General features: G+C 40.2%; 1 protein-coding gene across 1 annotated transcript in view; it reads right to left on the bottom strand.

Annotated features, from left to right (window-relative positions):
• Positions 1–26050, bottom strand: part of LOC122795779 (endoplasmic reticulum aminopeptidase 2-like) — a 1481589-nt gene that overhangs the window by 559491 nt on the left and 896048 nt on the right. Inside the window, exon 12 of the mRNA XM_044064110.1 lies at positions 8597–8780. Coding sequence (XP_043920045.1) covers positions 8597–8780 — 184 coding nt within the window. The remainder of the gene's footprint in view (positions 1–8596; positions 8781–26050) is intronic.

The raw sequence follows: 26050 nt of genomic DNA, 5'->3' as shown, positions 1-26050 counted from the left end.
GTGGTTGAAGAAATTTCTGTGTTGGCACCACACATTTGTGAAGCACCACTGAATCTTTCTCATGTGTAACTTCACTAAAGGAATCAACAAAATATGTGAAGCTATGTATCCCAACACCCTGAAGACTTCCCTTACTGAGATGGCTGTCTGAGGCAGGAAGAACTGGAAGTACTGTGTTAGGAAAGAAACCTTTTCCTCTGGGAGGAAGGCCATCTATAGGGTGGTATCTATCTAGTAGGGCTTCTAGGGTCATTAACTTGCAAGAAGGAGTCGGATTGGACTTTTACAAACCGAGGGTAAACCCCAGTTTTTAGAAAATGGTGAGATGAAGAGCAGAATGTAAACAAAGTCTGCCTGAATTAGGCAGTCATCCAGGTAGGGGTAAACCTGAATGCCCTTTGTCCTGTATAAGGCAATCACTGAGGCCAAACACTTTGTAAAAACTCTGGGTTCCACAGGCAAGTCAAATAGCACAGCAGAGAATTGATAGCATTTCCCACCTGCTCTGAAGCAGAGATACCGCCTGTGTGTTTTTGCTATGGGAATATGGAGATAAGCATCTTTTAGATCTAAATTGACCATGACTGCCAAGGGGTATAGCATGGACAGAAACATTTGCAGGTTTAACATCCGGAACGTGGAAACTAGCATAAACCCGTAGTCCTGAAAGATCAAAGATAGGCCTCCAGGTTTCTTCCTTCCCAAGACCAAGGAACAGTCTGGGGTAATCTCCTATTTTGATTATGTTTAGAACCCATTTGTCCTGAGTGATGATTTTACATCCTTTGTAGAACTGGTAGAGCTTTCCCTTCTAGCTTTGAAGAAGCCATTTATAATAAGGTGAAAGGAACAGGAAATGGAAGAGTTGGGCTGGGACTTGTGGGGAGTGATGGGAAAATGGAGGTGCTTATCTGAATCATGGCTGCTCCCTGCTAGGCCCTTGGGCCTGGGATCCACTAGGCTTACTTGTCTGATCAGCTTACCATCTTTTTTTGATGTTTCTGTTATTTGTCCCTTCTGGTCCTTTTAAAACTTTTAAATAAAAATAAGTGGTCAACGTGCCCAAACTCACACTGGTAAACTCAAAAGACAGGCACAGCAGATCAGCAAGAGATGTTTATTTTCACTCCACGAACAAACCTCACAGAACAGAAACAAAAACAATAACGCTGCTACAGTTTTCAGCGCGTTTTCGTCGACATGCACTTCATCTGGTGAAGTGCATGTCAACGAAAACGCGCTGAGAACTGTAGCAGCATTATTGTTTTTGTTTCTGTTCTGTGAGGTTTGTTCATGGAGTGAAAATAAACATCTCTTGCTGATCTGCTGTGCCTGTCTTTTGAGTTTACCTTTTAAAACTTTGTTTAGACTGAGAGGAAGGAAAGGACTAGTGCTTGGTGGGGTAATTCCTACTAAATCTAGACCTGTAAAAAGTCTTTTACAGACTGCGTAGACTTAGCCTTGTCCACTAGCATTTTGAAAATGGCTTCAACCTTAGGACCACACAAAAACGCCTTGTTCTGAGATGCATCTATAATTTACACTTAACCTGTTCTGGGAAGTGCTCTTCCGTTAACCAGGCATGCATACGAATAACTGACCCAGAGGCACCTGCCCTGCTTGATGCTTCTAAAGTATCAAAACCATACTGTAAAGAATGCTTAGCAACCTAGCTACAAGAAGTGCAGAGATCCAGTAATTCTTGGAGAGAACTTTATCTTCATCCCTTTCATTTTTTTTTTCCTTTATTTGATCCAGAAGGGTTTCCTGGAGCTTAACCATATGAAAATGGCAAGTGCGAGCTCTCATGGACCAGGTGGCAGAAGTGTACACTTTTTGCCAACTCTTTCAAGAGTTATTCCTTCTTTTTCATTTGGAAAAAGGTTTCTAGAAGTGCTGCCCTTAGCTCCCTTCAGAATCTGCATTAGGATTTCTAAATAGATGCTTGTGGGAATCCAGAACCCGATAAAAATGATCTGGTTTCCTAGGAGCAGGTGGTTGGGAGTCAGATTGTAAGAATGAGTCAAGAAGGACATCATCCATTACCTCTAGAAGTGGAGAAAAGGTCAAAAGTTTATGCTCATGGAGTTTTAAAAATTTTCCAACCCTCTTCTTAGACTGAGGGCAATCCTGAGCTTCAAATCTGAAATGCTCCTTCACCCTCATGTGGTGAAGCTGAGACAAATTTATCAGAATCTGAGTCAGCATATCTGCCAAAAGAAATCTGGTCAACATGTGCCAAGACATCCCTGTTAGAGTCACAGGATTCAGTAAAGTCCTGGGGGGCAGTGTCCTTCTTTATTTTCCCAGGAGAAGATACTGTAGCAGGGGTTCTAGTAGGACTATGCTGCTTAGAATTTGAATGCCATCCATAGCCTGTCTGAGTAGATCCAACTGGTAGGACTGTTGGGGTTGGCAGCCTAAAAGCCTAGGCTGTAGCAAGCAATAAGCCATCTTTTTAAACTTGGGTCGAATACCATGTCCAATGTTCTGGGGGCCAGGCTGCAGGCAGGTGGCTGCAGCCTGCACTTGAGCCACTGAATAATAATCCTCCTCTGTAATGAGGGAGATTCCACCCTCCTGTTCTGAAGACCTAGCATGGCGGTTGGTAGTCGCGGCCTGCAAAGTGGTCTCTGACCCAACAAAGAACTCAAGTCCTTTGACCCGTGCAGATGTGGAGGGGTCTGCTGGCATTTCAGACACACTCATTCACTGGAGAGTCTTCTCTCCTTCAACAATTATGACCTGGGTGAAATGGAGGTTGGCAAAATGCTGTTGTCTGCTACAGTTACATGTTTCAGATGCTTCTCCCTTCATCTTTGAAAGAGGCTAATGTCAACAGCACTTATAGATGTCATACCACATGAATGCCTCTGATGCTTCTTTTCCTTGTGTAAACGTGAGCTAAGAACTCAGTCCTATGCTTGATAGTTTGACTATTACAATAAGCACAGTAGGGACAATTCAGCACATCATGCTCTGGGCCCAAGCAAAAAGTCAGAGAACGGTAATCACGATATAGAATTTGCTTTCTATCTCAAGACAAGTATTTCTCTTACAGAACATCTAACAATACAATGCAATGCAATGGAAACAAGATAAGATTCCCCAGTGGGACACCTTGCTTTGAAGATCTCTGGCATGGACTGACCGATGTGCTTTACAAAACTGGATGCTTCGGGCTGACAGCGAGGAAAAACTGATAATATGGCACCAGTCTATGACCCTTACACAAGCTTCAGTCAGGTCCAGGGCATCCTCCAGCCCAGGAGGAAAGGATGACATCTCTGGTATAGCCAAGGGCTACCCCAGCAAGGATACCCCATACTGTCATTACTGCAACAAGGAAACATGATTTACATCTATGAGAAACTAGTGATGGCTGCTTAAGTGGGGGCTTCTCTCTATCAGCTCTCAACCTTTGTGAAAGGCAAATAAATGGACCAACTCGCTGAGAGGAGGACTGATGTTGGCAGGTGGTGGAGGATAAAATACTTGCTTTATATCTAAGGCCTTAAACCATAGTCTCAGGTACAGGATGAGCTAGCAGCTTCCTAAAACCTAGGTCAATGCCCCCTAGTGGGATTGGGAATGACCCAGGAAAGGGAGGCCATTATGTAACTGCTCCTCTGGATCAGGGTGTTTGACCTCAGGCACCAGCCAGTCAACTAGGGGTTTCTCAGTGCCTACCCCCCCACCAAAAGACATCCTCAAGTTGTCAGCTGGCATTGCACTGAGGTAAAGAAATGGTGTGGTCCTCAACTCTTGATTTTTGAGGATTACTTCAACACCTGTGGGACACAGCTAATGGACTTACTGCCGGGAGGGCTAGGCTCTGGTTAACACTCCAGACATTGGTCCTTGTGATTGTGTTCCAGCTGAGGCCGGAGACTCTACAAGTAATCCTCCCACCAGTCTCCATATAAGAAACTTTCAGAAGCCACTATCCTCCTGGCAGCACAGTAGGCCAGATTTTCCCTTTGATATCTGCACATAGCAGGGTTAAACTGCTGGAACTTATGGCAGTGCTTCACATCCTATTTACTCTCAAGATGTAAAAAGCCAGTGTTGGCAGAGGTCTTGTGTAGTAACCTGACAGACAAAGAAACATTTGGTGGATTTGTATATAGGCAATGAATGCTGAAACATTTCACTGATAAGTGGCAGGATTATGGTATGAACTGTGTGAGCGGAAGAAAAGAACTGGTGGACTTGGTAATTAGGGGGGCTTGTTTAGTCAGCACACAATGTCAACTAAATGCATCAGCATGCTACTTGTGGATACATTTCTATAAATACATATATTAGAAATGTACTGAAATGTCTGTGTTAAGGCCAACATTTTTCTGTTTCATAATGTTAATGCCAAGTCCTCTGACAGACAACACCAAATCTCCAAGTGCGTATGTATTATTTTTCTGAATACTTTTCCAGTGAATGCTAACCATTAGTCATCTACCCATGAGTTGTCAGCATTCCCAACCCCCAATACCTTGAGCCACAAAGGGCTGTCAGTGCAGACATTCCACTAGCTGGAGGAGACTGTCATACAGGCAGCCATGAATCAGTTTGTGCCTCAGTCTGCATTCCCTCCATGTGTCTCTGAGGGAGAACGGATTACCCTCATCCCAACAGCATCAGGGTTTAACTTCAACACTCTCCTCAGACTGAGGCTGTCCATGTTCCAGAACAGGACCCTATATGTTCACAGGCCAGGGAACTACATGGCATCCATGCTTCGTATGAACTCATCATCACAGATGCAGAAGATAAGGGCATTGCTTTCTACTAATAGTCCTACACTCAACCAGAGGATAAGTGAGCCAGTATTGGCCACTTACTCCTGCCTTCCCTCCAGCTGGTCTTCCAGTTCCCAAGTCATTACCTGAACTCAAGTCATCTGACTTCCTGAGTCACAGTTAGGGCTTTAACCCTCAGTATGCCATGGAGCTGGGTATATGCATTTTGAGATTATGAGAATAATTTTCAGGAATCAGCTAACAAAAGAAAGTTAGACAAAAACAGAAACAAAGAAAAATAAAAAATACTGTTGGAGAGCCATCCACTGATTTTCTAAACTGCTTGTCCTGGGAGGGCTGAGGTGTTAACAAGCTGAGCAGTGTAGACTAGACTTTCTGTCACCAGCAACAGTCTCCAACTTAGACTGTGGGATCATGAAGCACTCACATATACAACCTTCCTATGTTGTCTGAGGTCTGCTATAAGGATCCTCCCAATGGTTTGTGCATGGTGCACCTCCCACTGCAGGTAGCTAGGGAAAATTCTCAGAAGATGCTCAAGCTATCTCAAGTGACTTCACTCAGAATGAAGAAAGAGTGTCTATACTTTGAGATTCTTCCAGATTGTCAGTCTCAGTCTTTTCAATCTGTCACAAGTCCAGTTTCCCTGGAGAGGAACCTCATTTCTGCTGCTTGTATAGGTAGTATCATCCTCCAGATCATGACTCAAAGTTGATGTGGCATAGATCGATTGACTCGGCTCTCACTTCATTGCCACAGTATGACACAAGGCGAGGTACAAGGTGTACAGTACTGCCATCACTGCAGCTGTCTGCTTGTCAATATTTTAATCTGCTCCACCTTCACTTATGGACAGGATCCCAAAATATACTTAAACTCCTCCACCTGAGGTAGCTTCTACTCCACCACTTTCATGAAGGACTCCACTATTCTGAGGCAAAACCATGACATCTGATTTTGGAGTTATTGATCTTCATTCCAAGAGCTTCATACACTGCAGTGAATCACTTAAGTCTACACTAGTGATCACAGTCACTTCAGCCTAACAGAACATTTATTTATTTATTTTACATTTGTTGACCAGACTAGTCTAACTGGATACAAGTCCATTTTCAGCAGAGGCCCGGGGAGATAAGCTCCACTTGAAAAGATTATCAAAAAGATAAACATAATATGGTTAACATATAAATGCATGTACAAAAAAGTAATAGCAGATTAATTACATAACATTTCAATCGCTGAATATAAAAAATTGTTACAGAACATTATATAAATTTGCTAGTAACTCTATTCTCAAGGAAGAAAAAAAGAATTTTTTTTTGACAGGGTAAGGAACAGATTTGGATTAGTCCATGAAAGTAGAGGTATTGTTTGAAAAAAAAAAACTAGGTCAACAGTGATGATGATAGCACATCAGAAATGTGGGAACATTATCTGCAAATAAAAAAGATGTCTCCCTTGTGTCTTCAATGTCATTTTTTTCCATAATTCATACTAACAACCTGGTAGGTCCAAACAATAAAAGAGTAGTATAATTTTGTCTGCTTTGGTCTAAGGAAGTGCAATTCGAAAATCCAGTGAAATGCATATGAAACTCCCAAGCTTATTTTGCTGGTAATATCTCAAGATCTAACTAGTGATTTTGTTATCAAGCAAAACAGCTCTTGGGAGAATAGATGGATGTTTCCCAACTATGTAACAAAGCCCAGAAGATTTAGGATCTTTGTTCGGAAGTCTTTACATAGGTATTTTTATACCCCAAGTAAACTCTAAATAATTTTTCCTTAGGTAAATAGCAGATGTTGGAGGTGTGGTGAGGAAGAAAGAGGTAATTGGGAACGTATTTTCTAGCAGTGTAATAAGTTGGCTGAATATTCCATCAGAAATGCTGGTTGAGCAAACTGGTATAACTAGGGAAGTGATTTGCTTGTGCTATGACACAGAATCAGAATTGCCAAGACATAGTAACTAAGGCCTTGCTGGGCCTAATTATGGTGGGTGCCAAAAAAAGAAATTACTGGAAAATGAAAATCAAAGTCAAAACCAGCCATACTAGAAGTAAAGAATGTAGTAATAGAGATAAAACAACTGGAAATGGGATCTTTAGAAAAGGGTAGGAGCAAATTACATAGAACAAAATGGGAATTGTGGGAACAATACATGCAGAATAATGTTTTGGAGGAGGTATGAGGTTTAAAAGAAGGCAGGATTTGAATGAGCTATGTAATGTTTGACTGATAATGACTGGATACATTATAAGTGACGTATAATGTTTGCAAATAAAAATATGTCAATATGGTTTGTTTTCATTAATACAAACGTATGACTGCTTATCTAATAAGTGATAATGTAATAAAGATGTTTTTTGTAAAAACAATCTAGTTCTATTCACCCTCTACTTTGTTTTCTGGCATTGAGAGAAATCAATGCAAACATTACTGAAATGTGTGGGCAAGGTTTTTTCCTTTCTGATTCCCCACTGCTGCTGACCATCTGTTCCTTGCAATTTATTGTCTTGTTTGTTCCTTTCATGGGAACAGCCATTTCCAGTTCACTTTTTTCCCCAACAGTTGATAGCTAATTGCAGAAGCCATTATTCTGAGAGCCAGCTGTATTTTTCTGCTTACAGCTCAATCCCTAACCCCGGTGTCTGACATGAGTGCCGACATCATCATAGAAGGCTCAGCTTACAGATATATGTTGCAGAGGGCTGCCATCACAATCTTGCCTGGCCCAAGCTCACATTCCAATTCTATTGCTCCTTTTCACTGCCTGCATGGTGTTTCACCTGAACTACCAGTCCTCCAACCCAGGATGGGCGAGCTGACATTGGCTGCTCATGGTCACCCTTCCTCACTCAGCTCTTCTAGTTCCTGAACCAGTATCCAAATTCAGGTCATCTTGGCTGTAGTCAGGGCTTCCTCCCTCTACAACACAGAATGAAGTAGTTTAAATAAAACCCACACAAACAGTGTAAAAGGACTCAATAAATCTTTTGTTGGTATTTATTTATTATATGTTAAATATATATAGGGTCACAGCTTAAAGCAAAAGCAAAAACATTTTGTTTTGCACTATCCCAATACCATATGGAATTACACTACAGTCATAATTTTACACACTCCTAGTTTTACAGATATTATTTTATGCAGAAATGCAAAAAATACACCACTAGAATAATGAAAAAGTATGATAATATATTAATGGCTGAGAATTCTTTTAGAGCACTGCTGTTTGTAAATTGTTTGGACTTTAAATCTGAAGGTTTTGAAGGGTATATGCAAAAGCTTACAGCACATTTCATGATGGAATGGAGATGGGGTTTCTTAGCTGGCTTACCCTACAGCATTCCATACTACTTTAGTTTGATGAAGGTGCTGGGATATAAAGGTGTGAAGCCCATTTGCTTCAGCACTACTTGTAACTTTGCACCGTGATACACCACACATTCTGAAACCATCTCCATTGTGTGAGAACAAGGCTCATTGCTCAAGAAAAACAGATAACGTTGACAGAATAATACAGTATTACTAAAATGCCTGCAAACTATGTCAAAATGCCATGCTCTTGACTTAGTGGCAAACTTTTAAGTAACGCAAGCAGTACTTTTTCATCATCAAACTTTAAAAATAAATAAATAAATAAAAACTTTTTCATCATCAAACTATTGCAAAATGAGTCATCAAAGGCTCTGCTTTCTTTACCATACATGCACATTCAAATTTCTAACTGAGTTAGACTATATGTAAATGTTCTACATAACTAGTCAAGTTCCACACACTCAAGTAAGGTTCAGAAAAAAATGTAAAAAAGACTGAATTGGGTTAGTCTGTTACCTGACGAGCTGAAATGCATTGTGAATAAGGTGTGTTCTGTCCTTGTGGCTCAGAAACGTGTGGTTCTTCTCTAGCAGCTTGGTCAATGCATTCCATCCTTCACCTTCATAATGTACAACATAGTAGCCATTCATATCCACATTAAATTTCACCCAGTCTGCTTCTCTGTCCAATTCAATAGTATCTAGGTAAACGACAGGCCATATTACTGGAACTCACACTGCAAATGTCATCATACAGGATCTACAGAATCATGTTAACAGATGCAAGTAAACAACACTACTCATACAAGCTTGGACTTTCCAGTTCTTTTCTTGCGTTATTTAAATGCCTGTCTGATCCCTCAGTATTTATTCAAACATACTAGTATCAAACTTTAATGTAATTATAAACTTGGTAACGCATTTTTAACATCATAGCTGCAAAAGAGCGTTTTCATTTTCTTTAACTGAAAACAGATTAATCTGAATAGCTTTAAGAGTTAAGCGAGAGTCAGTAAGATGTTTAAAATATGCAGTCATTTGTATGTATAGTTTTACTTGTGTTGTTATAAAAAAAGAAGTATACTGATAAATTATTATTTAGCTGCTGTTTTAATTACCATTGACCTTACATGAGAATGATACTAGGCAAGAGATCACAGAGGTAGTACAGTTGTGCAAGTAAACGTTACCATAACAGCAGAAGTTCTAAAATATAGCTGCTACAGTAGCCTAAGCTATTTGGGCTTCATCCTTGTCTACGATATGACTACCAGCCAGCTTTCCAAGCTTTTGAGGCACCTTCCACATGTCCATATTGCCAGTAGTTTGATTATAGCCATATAAAAAGACAGTTAAGGTGCCAAAAATATTCAGTCTTTCTTGCTCCAAGAAGGGACGCTACAGACCTGAAAGCAAAAATGCTAGGAAAAGAACAATATATAATTATGTATGTATGTGTGTGTGTGTGTGTGTGTATGTGTGTGTGTGTGTGTATATATGGATTCATTCACTTTCAAATATCGAAAGCTCAGAATCCCAAACATTATTTTCGAGAGACGAAAATAATGAAAGTTATAATCCTGAATCATGGACTTTTTTTCCCAGGAAAAGTAAACACTTGCCCTTTTCCCCGCTGTGGTGTGATGCCGGAGCTGGTATTTATATTTGAGGGTGTAGGGGGCACAGCCCCCCAACTAGGTGGGTTTGAGATGGTTTGGTGTGTTCTACATACTTTTGGGCAAGCTAAAGTTTGCAATGTGTGATATCTTAAACCTCTTATAATGGAGGCCCATGAGACATATGCAAATGAAGGCATGGCTTTACTGGCCTGAATATAACCATAGAGACATAGAAAAAGTCAAGGACATTTAGAAGCCATGTAGCTGAAACACAAAATCCTTAAGGGGTCATCTGCATAAGACCTATGGGCCTCCATTACTGAAGGTTTAGTGAAAACTCTAGCTTGCATGGGTTTTTCTTGCAGTTTTTACTAATATGTATGTATAAATATATATATATATATATATATATATATATATATATATATATATATATACACACACACACACACACACACACACACACACACACACACATGCATGGATGCATCAATACACTGAAAAGTCAACACACTAAAAGGCTACTGATCGAACAAAACTTGTCAATCAGCCAGCAGCCTATCAAAAAACAAACAAACAAAAAAAAAAAAATGTTTTTTGCGGGGGGGCAAGTTCCCCCTGCTAATTATATATACTAACTTTGAGACTGCACAACAGTAGTGAAAAGGAATATTCCCCATTCCCCACTGTACTGTGATCTCTAACAGTAAAAAAAGCAGATATGTCTGACCAGCTGTACCAGGTTTTTTACCCATACAACAAGTTGTCGGGAAGCTTGTGATAATTGTCCTTGACCATTTTCAAAAGAACAGGGAAATATTGTTGGCTTGGGCCAAAAGGGAGTCACCATCACAATATGTGGAGAGTCCCTGAGAATTTTTAGAATGACCCTGATTTCAGAGTTTACTTTAAACCAGACCATTAATCTCTCTGTATTCTTTGCTAAGCAACAATAGAAAGGGTGGAAAGCAGAAAGAAACACTGCAGTCCAGGAGAATAAAAATGCATCTGTTTTACAGGCCTATTTGCAAGGAAACCTGGAGCAGAATTTCTTTAACTGAATGTTTTGAAATTCGGCAACAGTTCTATTTTAGGTATTTCCCACAGTTGGATCAATTCCTGGAAGATCCTGCAAGTATATTTTCCATTTGTAAGGGTCTGTTTTAGTCCTGCTTAACTTGTGTGCTACAATGTTTTGTTCTGATAGAATGTATGAAGCCTGAAGAGTCAGACAAAGATGAGTTGCTACCTCCCAGACAATCACAGCAAGTCTGCAAATGGAATAAGGTCTGGTACCCCATGTCTGTTTATATAATACATCACTGTGGTATTGTCTGTGATAACATGCAGAGGTCCTGGAGACTAGAGATGACTTAAGGCTTTTAAAGCATTGACATTTATATACTTTTGCCTATCGTGGGAGTTCCAAAGACCATGCACGTTTAACGCTTTTGAAACCAGTCTCCAAGCAAAGTCTGAAGCATCTGCTATGACAAACAGAGAAAGGCCAAAGGGCCCCAGGTGGACAGATAACTTGTCCAGCCACCAGAGGAACTCCCCTCTGCTAAATCCCACAATAGGAATTTGAACGAATAAGGTGTGTTGATACTGAGTCCAGACTGATCTGAGGCACCACTGAAAGTTTTTCATATGAAGTTTAGTTAAGGGAATCATGATAATCAGAGATGGCAAGAAACCCAGAATCCCGAGAAATTCACTGGCAGAAACCTGAAATTGTCTGGAGAAGTTCAGGAAGATTTCCTTGTACTGCTCTTCTTTGTCCAGTGGAAGAAAAGTTCTTCCAATGGACGAATCTAAAAGATACCCTAGAAAGAAACTAGAGAGTGGGAAGGAATAACAGATGATTTCTGCAAATTCAGTTGAAACCCCAGACTGAGTAAGACTTTCATGATCCCCAGACTGAGTAAGACTTTCATGATCCACACCAAGGAATCCGAACAACTTGAAAACGTGTCTGTAAATAAAAGACAAATTGTCCATACATGGAAGATGTGGGTGCCTTGAAGCCTTCAGTGCAAAATCACTTGAAGCAGTACCTTTGTAAAGATCCTTGGTGCAGTGCATACAGAAAAGGGCAAGACAGAACTAGGTCCAATGCTACCATGAAGCAGCAGGAGAGTGAGAGTAGCAACAGGATTTGAAGGGCTAACTTTCTGAATTTCAGAATCCTGACAAAAAAGATTCAGAAAGAAGTCAAGAATGGTCTCCAAGTTCTTTCTTTCTTTGGCAGCAGAAAAGTCCTTGAATAAAAATCATTGCACATATGATCTGAGGGCAGGTAATTATGAAATGTCGAGACCTGCTAGAGCAAGTCATAAAACACAGACTGGATGGCCAAAATACACAGACTTACAGTGGATATAAAAAGTGTACACACCCCTGTTAAAATGCCAGGTTTTTGTGATATAAAAAACGAAACCACAATAAATCATTTCAAAACTTTCCCCACCTTTAATGTAACCTATAACCTGTACAATTCAATTAAAAAACAAACAAATCTGTTAGGGGAAAAAATATAAAAAATAAAAAACATACAATAAGCTGGTTGCATAAGTGTGCACACCTTTAAACTAATACTTTGTTAAAGCACCTTTTGATTTAATTACAGCATTCAGTCTTCTTGGGTAGGAGTCTATCAGCATGGTACATCTTGACTTGGTAATATTTCCCACTCTTCCTTGCAAAAGCGCTCCAAATCTGTTAGATTGCAAGGGCATCTCTTGTGTAGAGCCCTCTTCAGGTCACCCCACGGGATGTCTATTGAATTTAGGTCTAGGCTCTGACTGGGCCATTCCAAAACTTTAATTTTCTTCTGGTGAAGCCATTCTTTTGTTGATCTGGATGTATGCTTGGGGTCATTGTCATGCTGAACAGTGAAATTCCTCTTCACCTTCAGCTTTCTAGCAGATGCCTGAAGGTTTTGCACCAAAAGTGACTGGTATTTGGAACTGTTCATAATTCCCTCCACCTTGACTAAAGCCCTAGTTCCAGCTGAAGAAAAGCAACTCCAAACCCCAAAGCATGATGCTTCTGCCATCATGGTTCATCGTGGAGATGATGTTCTTTTGGTGATGCGAAGTGTTGTTTTTGGGCCAAACATACCTTTTGGAATTGTGGCCAAAAAGTTCAACCTTGCTCTGATCAGACTATATCACATTTTTTCACATGCTTTTGGGAGACAATGTATTGTTTTGCAAATTTTAGCCGGGCCTGCATGTTTTTCTGTGTAAGAAACGGCTTCTGTCTTGCAACCCTACCCCATAGACCAGACATATGGAGAATACGGGAGACTGTAGTCACATGTAGTACACAACCAGTACTTGCCAGACATTCCTGCAGCTCCTTCAGTGTTGCTGTAGGTCTCTTGGCAGCCTCCCTGACCAGTTTTTGTCTCGTCTTTTCTTCAATTTTGGAGGGACGTCCAGTTCTTTGCAATGTCACTGTTGCCCCATATTTTCTCCATTTTTTGATGACTGTCTTCACTGTGTTCCATGGTATATCCAATGCTGTGGAATTTTTTTTGTACCCGTCTCCTGACTGATACCTTTCAACAATGAGATCCCTTTGATGCTTTGTAAGCTCTCTGTGAACCATGGATTTTGCTGTAGCAGGCAACTGAGTAAATGTCAGAAAAATCCTATTAGGACAGCTGAACATTATTTGGGGTTAATCAGAGTCTCTTTAATTGATGGCAGGTGTGTACCCAAAAAGACTGAATGCTATAATTAAATCAAAATGTGCTTCAACAAAGTGTAAGTTTAAGGGTGTGCACACTTACCCAACCAGCTTATTGTACGTTTTTTTTATTTTTTTCTATTTTTTTCCCCTAACATATTTGTTTTGCAATTGAATTGTGCAGGTTGTAGGTCAAATTAATGGTGGGAAACGTTTTGAAATGATTTATTGTGGTGTCATTTTTTATATAACAAAAACCTGGCATTTTAACAGGGGGTGTGTAAACTTTTTATATCCACTGTACATATACTAAGTCCAATATAGCAATTTCCTGGAATATTCCCTTTTCTCTGAGGTATGGGAATCTTGGAGTTGGTATATTTAAGACTGATGATGTTGGGGGGGGGGGGGCAGAGGGTCTTTCCCCCTTGCAAAAAAAGAAGCTTAAAGGAGAAGAATGTTGTTCGAGAATAGCTGTTCCTCTTGGATTTTCGATCTTTTTTTTCAGTCTGTCAGCACTCTTTGTTAACAAATGCCAACATTTCAATAGGGAGCCCTGAGGTTACATGTTCTATCACTGTATGTGACCTTTGGAGCTTATAGTACAATCTTTTGTCTAGACAGGCCTAGCTGTTTCTTCATAGGAGAGGGGGCTTCAGTTTGGTCTGATCTGGCTAGAGTTACTGCTATAGGGTTCTGCTTTTTTATTGGATAATTTGACTTGTTGTTGTTTCTCTGCTTGAACAGCCAGTGTTTAAACCAGTTTGTGCTTGTTTGCTCAAAGCTGCAATGAGTTAGGCATTCTGCCCTTGCTTTGCTGTTTTACAAAAATTGATGTGTGACTACAAGTGCTTATTTTCAACTGTTTTCTGCACTTCTGATTAACTAAAACAATATTTGCTGCATATGTGTTTAAACTGTGCAACTGCTTTTTTGAGGCTTAGTAAATTCAGTTCTTACCTCTGTTCTGATTTTGTATCCCACCTGACCAATTGTTGTTGTGGTGTTAAAGCTTGGTGGCTTTTAAGCTACCCGCCTCTACTGTAAATTTGATATTGGACACCCCCCCCCCCCCCAAATCCCATTACATCAACTCATTCTACTGAGTACAATGAGATCAGTTGTGAAGGCCCAACCCTTTGGCTTCTTAACCTTAAATTATCTTCTGTCTTCTCACTTTCTACTCAAAAAAATATTGTGCCTCTTTCTACTTCATTTTGCTGCTTGTGCTTAGGTGTTCAACTGCATTTAGTTTGCCATATTTGTTTCTGCTTGTCGGTAGCCTGATTAAATTGATGACAGTATTCTACTGAACTGCTGCTTTATTTGAGCTGGGTTTTTTTCCTGTTGTGATTGTGAGCTAATTTATCACATTTGTACTGTTTTAAAGCAATTTACTGATTAACTGCATTTCATTAATGTTTAACTGTATTCCATTGCTATTTACTGCAATTCATTACTGCTCAACTGCATTTTACTGCATTTCATCACTGTTTAACCGTCATTTTTTTATACTGTGAATTCTGTTTTTGTCTGTAAGTGGTTAATCTGTGCTTATTTGTGAGTTTTAAACCTTAAATTGAGTAGCACAGTCTGGATACAGGTTTGCTGCATCCAGAGCTGCAGATGCAATGTTTTTAACCTTTTGTGAGGTATTCAACCTACAAATTTTCCTTTAGTGGCACTTGTGTGATCACCTAGTAGTACTACTCTTAAACCTTCCACCCTTTACCCTCTTAGCTCTCTCTGGCCTCTCTCCCTCAGATTCTGACAAATATGGATGGACAATTTCCTTTGTTTTCTCCTGCCAGTCTGGTTGACGTGCATTCTGAGACAGTGTAGCAACTGCCTCATGTACATGGACAACCCTCTACTACTACCACCTAGAAACACAATTTGTGAGAGATGCAATTACATTAAGAACCTAGAGTCAATGCTCTCTCCCTCACAAGCCAGTATATCTGGCACTGAGAAGGTTGTCAACACAAACATCACACCTCAAACACCACCCACACCTACACAACACACACCCACATATGTGGAGGTCCTCAACAAAAACATACCCAAACAAAAGAGACATTCAAGGCAAAACACTTGCAAACTCCACTGCCCGCCACACAACACATTAGTCCACACGCTGTCTCACAGCCACTAAGGCCTAAACATAAACCCAACATATTAGTCACAAGAGACTCCATTGTGAGGCACACAGACGTGCCCCTCACCAGGCTGGATACGGAGAAAGTCATGGTTAGTTGTTTATCAGGTGCCAGAATCCTCCATATCACCCATGCACTCAAGTCTCTCAACAACAGGTACTGTTATGACTCTGTCATACTTCATGTTGGCATGAATGACTTGAGACATACCTCCTTGGACTACATAAAGAGAGATATGATTAAGCTCACTAAATATGTGCCACAGGCAGGTATCTTCCTAGCCTTAAGCAACATTTTACCATCACCCAGAATGATGCCTCAATACAAACAGAAAATGACTGACTTTAACAATTAGCTTAGTTTCTGGTGTTTCCAATGGGATCCAGTACCTGACAGCCTGGAAGACATGATTGGCAAACCACAATGCTTTGTCAGAGATGGCCTGCATCTGTCTATCTTGGGCTTCAGGCCCCTGGCAAAGGCTCTTGCCTCCCCCATAGTGCCTTTTTTAGGCAATGCCATGAGGTCAAAACTACCAACATAAAAATGTCATCAAAACACAAATTAAAGGTCATGCTGCTAAATGCTACGACTCTAAAAATGAAACAGCACTCATTGCAAGTATTCTTAACCCTGGAAGATGCTGACATTTGTGCAGTCACAGAAACTTGTTTCAAAGCTGCGAAGATCACCCCAGCCATACCAAGTAACTCATCCTATCATACATTCAGACCCCAAACCGTGGGCAGCAAAGCAAAAGGAGGTGGAGTTGCAATATATATAAAAGACATACACATCTCCAGGCTGGTCAAACTGTATGCCGCACAAGAGACACTCCAGGTGCAGTTAACCATTGACAAGACCCCTATTCAAGTTACAGCTAGCTACAGGCCCACAACTTTGACTCAAGATGCCCACTCCACTTATCTGAACCTCTTCAAATCTATCAAGATTCAACCCTTTACCCTGATCCTGGGCGACTTTAACTATCCAACCATAGAATGGAAGAACTACTCATGTCAAAATACAAAAAAATGCCCAGAGATTCCATGATTTTGTCAATGCAAATGCCTTGGACTAGCTGGTTGACACCCCAACAAGAGGTGAAAATATCTTGGACTTTGTATTAGCCAACATGAGTAACCACTGCAGCATCCCTACAGTGTCATCCTCCCTGGTAAGATCAGACCACAAAGCGGTTACTTTCGATGTCACCATGACCCCCAACCCCCCCCCCCCGGTAGGGTCAAACAAAAAAAAATCTTCTCCAAAGCTGATTACAACCTCCTGAGGTAAGATACAAACAGCTTCACAGCCCCCTCCCCCTTCATAGGAACTGGCACATATATTCAAATCTACACCAAAGTACTATACGAGCATTTATATAGCTGCATGGAATCAGGAATACCCAACAGGACAAAATCCTCCTCCTCATGGAAGAGTAAACCTGCCTGGTGGACATCTGCAATAAATAAACTCTATAATAAAAGGAAAAAAATTGCTGTCCAGGACCAAGAAGGAGCAGGTGCCTAGGTGCCTAATTGGAAGCAATCTCTCCATAGCCTGAACAAGCAAATAAGAGCACTGGTGAAATCCTCCAAAGCAAACTTCAGTTCCAAACTGGCCACATCTACTGAAGACAATCATAAAGCCTTCTTCACATATGTCTGCAATCTCAAAGGAAGCACTCAGATCTGCTCAGAACTAGTGGTCAAGGACACCACATGCACAAACTCTGTAGATGTAGCCAACCTGCTAGCAAACAGGTTAACTGAAAATGTCCCACCTCTGTCCCCCATCAGTAAATCAGTACATCCCCAGCATCTGCCCCCCCTTATCTCTAGGGAACAAGTCATCACTCCCCTCTCAAAGGCAAAAAATACAGCCTCCATGAGACCCAAGAACATCCCAGGCTGCATCCTACATGAACTCAGGCAGGAACTTGCAGCACCATTACGTATCCTATTCAACCAAAGCCTGAGTACTGGCTTCATTCCAGCTGAGTGAAGGACAGCTACTGTCATCCCTTTGCACAAAGGTGGAGCATCTACCGATCCAGGATATTACAGACCCATCAGCCTAACCAGACTGATCTGGAAGGCCATGGAGTGGATTATCATGGACCTCATTAACAAGGCCATTGTCAAGGGGAGGTCATGCCTGTTAAATCTGGTCAAATTCTTTGAGACAGTCACCAAAACCATGGATGGAGGGAAGAAGGTGCACGCTGCCTACCTTGACCTGGCCAAAGCCTTCGATACCATTCCCACTTGGGAATAGTAGATAAACTCTCTCCACCAGGCATCAATCTGTATGTTACCAGATGGGTAGTAAACTGGGTCACTGATAAAACCCACCTAGTCAAAATAGGTGAAGCCACCTCAAGCAGTAGACCCGTAACAAGTGGTGTACCCCAGGGATTGGTCTTGGGGCCTCTGTTGTTTGGGATATACTTTTATGAGGTGCAGACCAAAACCAGTGGGCTATGGTTGACCAAGTATGCAGATGACCATCAGTTTTCCTAGTGATGTGGACATCCTCTATGAGGGTCTCACCCAAACAAATGACTGGTGCCAGAAACATGACCTCAAACTGAATGCCAAAAAATACATCATCATTCCCTTTGGGGAGAGTGACGTCCCCACAAATGATCACATTAATAACAAGGTCCTAAGCATGCAATTAGTCGTGAGGGACTTGGGCACCCAGGTTGATAGCAAACTGATGTTTGACCACCATATTGCCTCCGTTATACGGAAAGCTTTCTATATGTCCCACCTCATTAGTAAGGGTATCTCATCCAGGGACAAGGAGGTCATAACATCCATGTATTCTTCCCTTATAAGACCCATTATTGAGTACAATGCCCCTTTCGGCATGTACCTCACAAAGCACATGCAGCAGCTGGACAGACCACAGTGGTTCCTCACCAGGAGAATCCAGGGCCTAAAACATCTGTCCTACACACACAGGCTAAAAGCTCTGTCCCTCTACTCAGTCTCATACAGACGTCTCAGAGGTGACCTCTGTCTGGCATACAAAGTAATCTCAGACCCCACCTAAATGGAATTGTTGCATATCCGCAAGTCAAGCTCCACTCAAGTAACCTGCATGCACGACCTCAACCTGGTATGTGATGTCAACAGGACTTGTTGGTAGGACAGATTTGTGTCCCAGAGACTCCCCCTTGTGTGGAATAGACTCCCTCTCCACGTCAAGCAGAGTACCTCATTAACGCTTTTTAAGTGCAACCTGGATAACTGGATGGGGAACAGAAAATACACCCCTGGGATTCCACCTGTGTCCCTGCTGAACTGGGGCATCGGGTGCTGACTTGTCAGAACATGGGCTAAATTCTAAGCTAGGCTTGTAAAGGCCTCAGGGCCAATAGCCTAGTAATGTCCTATGATCACCTGTTGAGCCATCGTTTGCTCTGACATATGGGGGAAACAAGGACGTCTGGGTTTGCAGGATGAGGATGAATCCCCTTAAAAGCGGGAAGGGATTCCCACTGCCATCTGCATCCCTGTTGAATATGTCTCAAATCACACTTGTCTGAGATAATCTGATACCACTGTGAAAGATGGAAGCCTTGACGGGGGAAGAGATTTGAAGAACTGCCAGGGAGAGAAGTGGGGTGGACAAAAGAGTAAAACAGTCATTCTGACTTTAACTATCCTTAATTCTGGGAGGCCCCTCTTTTTTTGAGCCTCCTTCCAGCTGCTTTTAGAATTTTTGCTTGTCAGAGCTTTGCTGTGACTGCTTACTCTGCTTGCAGGAAAAGAATCCTGAAAAGACAGAGACGTTTTTGTTAGAACTTTGAAAAGGAGAGTTGAAAATTCTGAGCAATCCCTTAAGTCAGTTTCCCTCTCTCAATAAGTCTTTTAAGGAGATCAGCAGCAGAGAGGCCAAACAACACATCTTTGTTCAGGGAAGAATTCAAAATCTCAACTTTTACATGTTCTCATACGTTTTGAGAATGTAACCAAGCAAACCTTCTCATAACTGAAGCAGTACCTACAGCTCTGGATACAGCATCGACAAGAGTCATAAGAGCACATTAAGGAATGTTTGGCTACCTGAGAAGCAAAGACAATTAAGGAATTTAAAGAAGTTTTAACCTCTAAAATAGAAAAGCTAACAGTAAACTTTCTCACGTTCTTAAGAGAAGCCAGTAGAAACTTTAATATAGAGCCTGGCAGTTCGAAATCCTGAAAGTTAAGGTAACAAAAGAATAAACTTTTTTTCCCACATCTAGCAAAAGCTTTCCCAAATTTCTCCATGTGAATGTGGTTAATATTTGCAATGTGTTTAGCAGCAGAAGGCTTTGACAAAGAAATCACTGCAGGATCTGATTAGAGATTAGAAAACAAGAATGTGGGTGTCTGAGGTACTTGTATAACTTTTCAGACTTTTTAGGGACAGTGGGGTAACTGTGAGGCACACTGCAAGCTGTCAAGAAAACATAATCCAAGACAAACACATGAGGAACACGTGTAGGCTGTGGAAAATCCATTTGCAACAAATCATAATACTTTTGTTGGGAGATAAGGATTTTATTCTGTTCCCCCTGAAATAAATCTTTTATTTTATTAAAAGTCTCAGAAAAAGATAATTGTTCTGGATGGAAATCTAGACAAACACTTTTCAAACAACCACAATATTCAGCTTGAACAGAATTAACTGAAGAAAACACTCACCCTCTCCTTGCTCATCTGACTTGAGAATCATTGTCAGATTGTGAGGGAAAAGTTTTTCTTTTATAAGGCAGTGAGGAAACACGATTTAAGACACAAAAATACACTACAACCCTTTAGCAAATCCCTATAAATCTTCCCCATCCACAGTTAAGAGATACAAGAGAAGTTTCTGTTTTTCTTCCTTGAAAATTCCCTGGAAAGAGACTGACCCATGACAGAAGCACTAGCCAGAGAAACACCTTATACCAGCAAAGAGGAATACCTTCACCCTTCTGAGACTGGCAAGAGTATTTCTCCCTTGCCTGATGAAGGCAGTCTTACAGCTGTAGAAGACATGCCAATCTTCTGATCCTTAGTGGCTTCTGGAGGAGCTACAGAAGGACCAAAATCAAAAGAAGAATGGTTTGAAAAAACAGTTTAGGCTACAGAGGAGTCACTTATTGGCAGCTGAGGCAGAGATGGAGCTGGCCAGATACCTAAAGATGTCCTAGCAGCTTTCTTCTTCTGCTTGCACAGGGGAGAAACCAGAACCATGGAGACCAACAACTGGTTCATGTTCAAGCCAGAAAGAAAACCTTACAAGCAGGTAATGAAGCCTAAACGAGCCAGTAAACCTGACAGGAAAATGAAGGATTGGTGGTAAACTTTTCGGTACTTACGTATTATCGCAACCAGATTTTTGCGGTTGCGAATTTTGCACAGTTCAACAGAAATGACTGCATGAAACTGTTGTGAAGAATTTCGGGACTTACATAGAATGGAAAAAGCTGTACCATAGTGTGGAAACCACACTTTTGCTTCACTTTTGTGCTGCGCATTTAAAGCACCATAAGCATTGTTACAGCAGCATTGACATCAGTATCCAGAGAATGATTTGCAACCATTACTGCATGACTCTGAGCAAGTCTGTTAAACAGACGGCGAGTGCTTCCACACTGATCTAAAAGGGTATATGTGGATCAGTGCTGTACTGCAGATAACAGCATGAAAGAAAAAGAACCAGTTTAATGCATTAAAAATGCTATGTACACTTGTGATCACAGCTCACCTAAGTTATTAACTCCGTTGCATTACAACTTCTGAACCACAGTTGTCCATCATGTTTTAACCGAGGTGTCCAGAAAAGTTTCAGTAACACTTCATGGTGTTTCATGCAGTCATTTCTGTTGATGTATGCGAAATTTGTCCATGACAGATTGAAAGTTTGCTACAGTAACAGGGTGTATTTCATGGCTCGCTTTCCCTTTGATAACTTCGTTTTTAAGAAATGCAGAGATTGTCAAGTGGAGCACCACTGTGCAGTTATAACAGCAGTCCGGCGCATCTCCCCAAAGTTTCACCCTTACTCCTCTTCCTGGCTCATACCCACTGGGATAGACTAAGCCTTAGTTCTTTACAGACCCCTTTTTAAGTTAGGACACCTGTTTCTGCACACACATACCGAGTTATGGCACTGCGGAAATCGGGTTGAGATAATACGCAAGTACCAAATTTTCTATTACACCTCAAAAGCACCATATCTTGCTGCCCACACACTTATGCTACATACAAATATGTAGGAAATACAAAAAAAAAAAAAAAAAAAAAGATTTTTTTTTACAATTTTTTCACAAAAGCATAATAGCAGTAAACAATCCCTTCAGCAAACATGACAGGCCAACAAAACCTTTCTCAACACAGAATGGAAGTTAAGAATGCTGGTGTCAAGAGACAAACGCAATAGACGAATATATAAATAACAAGATTTTAAAACGAAGGGTGAGCGCTTTTATGATATTACCTTATCTGTTTGTTTTGGTGTTGTGTGCCATTGGGGTTTGTTTGACAGAATGGAAGTATTCACAGAAGAAAACACAATTTTTCCTCAGAAAATGATGTAATGGAAGATTTTCCCCATAAGGGTAGACATCTGCACAGTCATGAAATGATTGCCAACTAGTTATCAGTTTAACAAAGCTCACAGAGGCAGAGCTCTTTAGAGGCAGAAAACTCATAAGCTTTTGGCACCGTAACAGCTTTTGTATATGGTTCTGCTCAAACCACTGGCAGTTTAGGTGCATTAATGTGTCCTAAAGCTTTGAAAACTGGCCAGTGGCCATATCCTAGGCAAGGATATAACTCAAATAGGTTACGTTACTGCAACAGTGATCTACATGTCGACCATGATAAGATGCCTAGCCATGTACACCTTTAAGTTGGCACACTTAAAAATCCCTGTCCACCCTTTTTCCGCACTTATTAGCACTCACCTCCCAAACTGAACAGGACAATACATGATAAACTCTCCTATAAATGTGTCTATCCAACTATCAAGCTATCCTTAAAGGTAGCCAGAGTAGTACTTTCATCTGCAGTGGTAACTTATTCCACAGGCTAGAAATACGTTAAGATAGGAACTTAAAGTTTCAGAGTTTTATTTACTTGTTGTATACTTATGTCCCTTTTACAGGTGTTTCCAGAACCTTTGCTTTAGTGAAGAAACAGGACGTTTAATAGGACTGGGTTCTTTCATGTCCTAAAAAGCAAGACGTAGTTCACCTAGTTGCAGGTGGCAGGTTACCAAGTATAAAGAAAGCCATGCTAATTGGATGCAGCAAACTTATCACTTGTCTGAATAAGTTTGGTTTTGTAGCAGCCTCATGGATCTCAGAGACATCGGAATTCCAAAATGGCTGCTCACTCTCCAACATGATTACAACACTCCCACAGTAAAAGTTAATGTGGGTAAAATTTGGTTACTGGCTAGTAATTACACTGTCTGGATATCTGGAGAAAGTAAAAGAAAATCAAAAAGAAAAAGAGAAGCAATAGTTCTCCTGGAAACAATCTTGTAGCTGTTCAGCAAAAAGTAGTTGAAGTTTCAGCTTTAGTATGGGAGGTGGTTTTCAGCAACTTAGAGGAATAAAATAATTAAAATGTACACAGGTGTTTAGTCAGACACTGGACACAAAGAATATATTAAGTCAAACGACAAAAGGCTTGAAAACACAGGGGAATTTTTAAGTAGCTTAGCTACTCAGATTAGCTGATAAAACTGCAAAAACAAGAGGGTGAAATGACGGATGAAGAGGTAGAACATGAAGCTACTCAATAAAAGCTACTTCAAAAAAACAAAACTGAGATTTTATGGCATACCAGAGAAACTGGAAGAATATATATAATGAAGTTTATGAAAATATAAATAGATAACTAGACTGGTAGTCCAAATCAGGATTTGTTAATTGAGATAGCATATTGTGTGTAGGCCCAAAACATGTCCATGACAAAGCAGCTCAAACCAAATATTAGTAATGATGCAATCATACTAGTAAAAAAATGTACTCCCCTGTAATGAGTAACGAATGGGCCAATTGGCCGGAAGATGGATAATGATCAAAAAGGCAGCAGGGGTACACAGCACAAAAAATAAATAAATAAAAAATACTGGGGACACCAGAGTGTTTCTAACAGAAGGTAATGCTTACTCACTATACACCAGAGAGAAAATAATCACTTTTGCTGGGCAATCAAGGGATGTCAACAGGCAGGTCTAAATGTAAGTTGCTATAGCAACCCTGTCTTCAGAATACTTTTTTCCTGGAGGATGAAAGACATTTTAGAAGCTGAACAACTTAGCCAACAAAATGAACCAGAAAACTGAAGGTGACTCTACTGAAGGAGTCTCCTAACAATAACAAAGTTCATTGGGAAACTATGCCAATAAAACCTTTTCTATTGTTCCAAACCAAAATACTTGGGCAGCAAAAAAAGGCTTTGATGCTGACTAGAAGAATCATAGGTTCCATGGACATGAGCCAAATACCTGTTCTGGGATAAGCAGCAATATGAAATTAGTGTATAAATGGGAAAATGTAAAGCATCAATTCCATTAAATGCAGTTTAGACATGTGAACTGGGATTCTGAAAAAAAAAAAGTGTCTGTAAAAGTCTGGAAGTATGTTGAATGTAATAAACTGGTTGAAGAACTAGTGTAAAACATAAACACTGCCTTATGTCATTAATGTTTAAAAGGATAATTACAATTACTTTTTCAGTCCTTTTAAACACTTTATTTTACTCTAATTGATATTTGTATAAAACTTTCATAATGTAAACCTCAAGTTATATTGAAAAGCAGTTCTGTATAGTATACAGTCAAAGATATTTTAAATGTGAGTCAGGGGAGGGGCTTATCAGTGATGGTTACATATGGTTGAGATATTATAGAGGATTATGACTGGCGATCCAAACATAACCCGCTTACTATGTGCTCAAGACATGGATGCCAAGAAATTTGCCTCAACAGCAAAGCTCAAGAGGTGAATCTTGGCTTCTAAGTGGAGAACACATAATACAGAGTTATAATCAGTGAGAAAATAATATGTTTTTGTGGTGCATGGAGCTTTATCTGCTCCATGTACTATTAATTACATGGGGAAAAAATTGTTACGTGTTTTGCTGGCTTTCAAAGCCATAAAACACTTCAGGGAAGCTTGTCAGAAAGGCAACATAATGCTGTCAAATTTACACCTACGTTTAATGCATCTATACTGTATAGGTTTTCACAGAATGTCCAGATTATTGCTTCATATTTTTGGGCTGTTCATCATAAAAATGTGTGATTTTCAGAGAAACCACCGATGACTGAAGTCACTAAACAATAACATACATTTAAGTTTTCAAAGTTTGTATCCTTCACATTATGCAGGTGTACACATCCTGTTACTCTAGCAACTTTTTAAGATTTTTTTTTTTACAGGAAGTTAGAGACATATTAAAGGTATGGACAACAGGCAAAAACAAATCTTTTGCTGTGCCGCTGTCATTTGCTAGTCAATGCAGGCAAACTTTAGTGCCAAGTGCTAGACCAGACCTTAACAACATAAACACGAGGTACTTAACTTTTGTTAATGTTGGCTCACACACCACTATGGTGCTTAACTGGTTTGTCTTTTTCTGAATATTGGAGTGTAATCACCAGACCCCATGCACAATAAAGTACGAAAGTACTTCTTAACAGTAATGTATTCAGGCTTTTACACTATAAAAAATGTAAGAAAGACTGAAAAGTTAATATAATGTTGTGATTTTGGGCTGCTGGAAAATGTCAAAGTGTAATGATTACATTACATTTAAAATGAAATGATCATTTCCCCTGTTTTTACAGAGGTGGTTGTGTAGACAAATGGTCCTTGGTTTAAAATAGGGACAAAGTTTTTTAAGGCACTATGTGTGAAAAGAAAAAAATGATAAACAGTATGAACAATAGTTCCTTCTAGCATTTGCAAAGCTACTAGGTGTTTACTTTCTACTAGCACCTGATTATAGTTGGACAGAACATACCTGCAGAAGCAAGAAATTAACAAGGGCAAGTCTGAAGAGTGTGTTTTGAGTGAAATCTACAAGGGTTCATTTTTGTATTTTCAGAGTTACTAGCTATTTATTTTTTCACTAGCATATGCTTTTAGTTGGAGACAATGAGTCTGCTTGTGCAATGAATCATAGCAGGTAAAAAGAGTGTCTTTTCAGTGAAGTCCACAAGGGGTCTTTCTTGCATTTGCAAAGTTACTACCTGTTTTTTCCACCAACATCTATTTTTAGTTGGAGAAAAGGAGACTGCAGGTACAAGCAATTAATGGCAGATCTGAAGAGTTATTTCTGACTGAAAACTATAATGTACAACATAATTAACTTTTAAATGGTTATTTACAAGCAGTTCAGAGAGAATAAATGAAGTCTGACAATGTGGGAAATGAACAATTTAAAAAAGTAAGTGCTTCCCCAGAATCCTCTGTACTTTAATGAATTAAGTATAACA

The sequence above is a fragment of the Protopterus annectens genome, chromosome 2.part2 (genome assembly GCF_019279795.1).
Source record: "Protopterus annectens isolate FY-2018-M chromosome 2.part2, PAN1.0, whole genome shotgun sequence".
Classification (NCBI taxonomy): Eukaryota; Metazoa; Chordata; order Ceratodontiformes; family Protopteridae; genus Protopterus; species Protopterus annectens.
The sequence above is the reverse complement of the archived record's forward strand: the minus strand, read 5'-3'. Positions and strand labels throughout refer to the sequence as shown.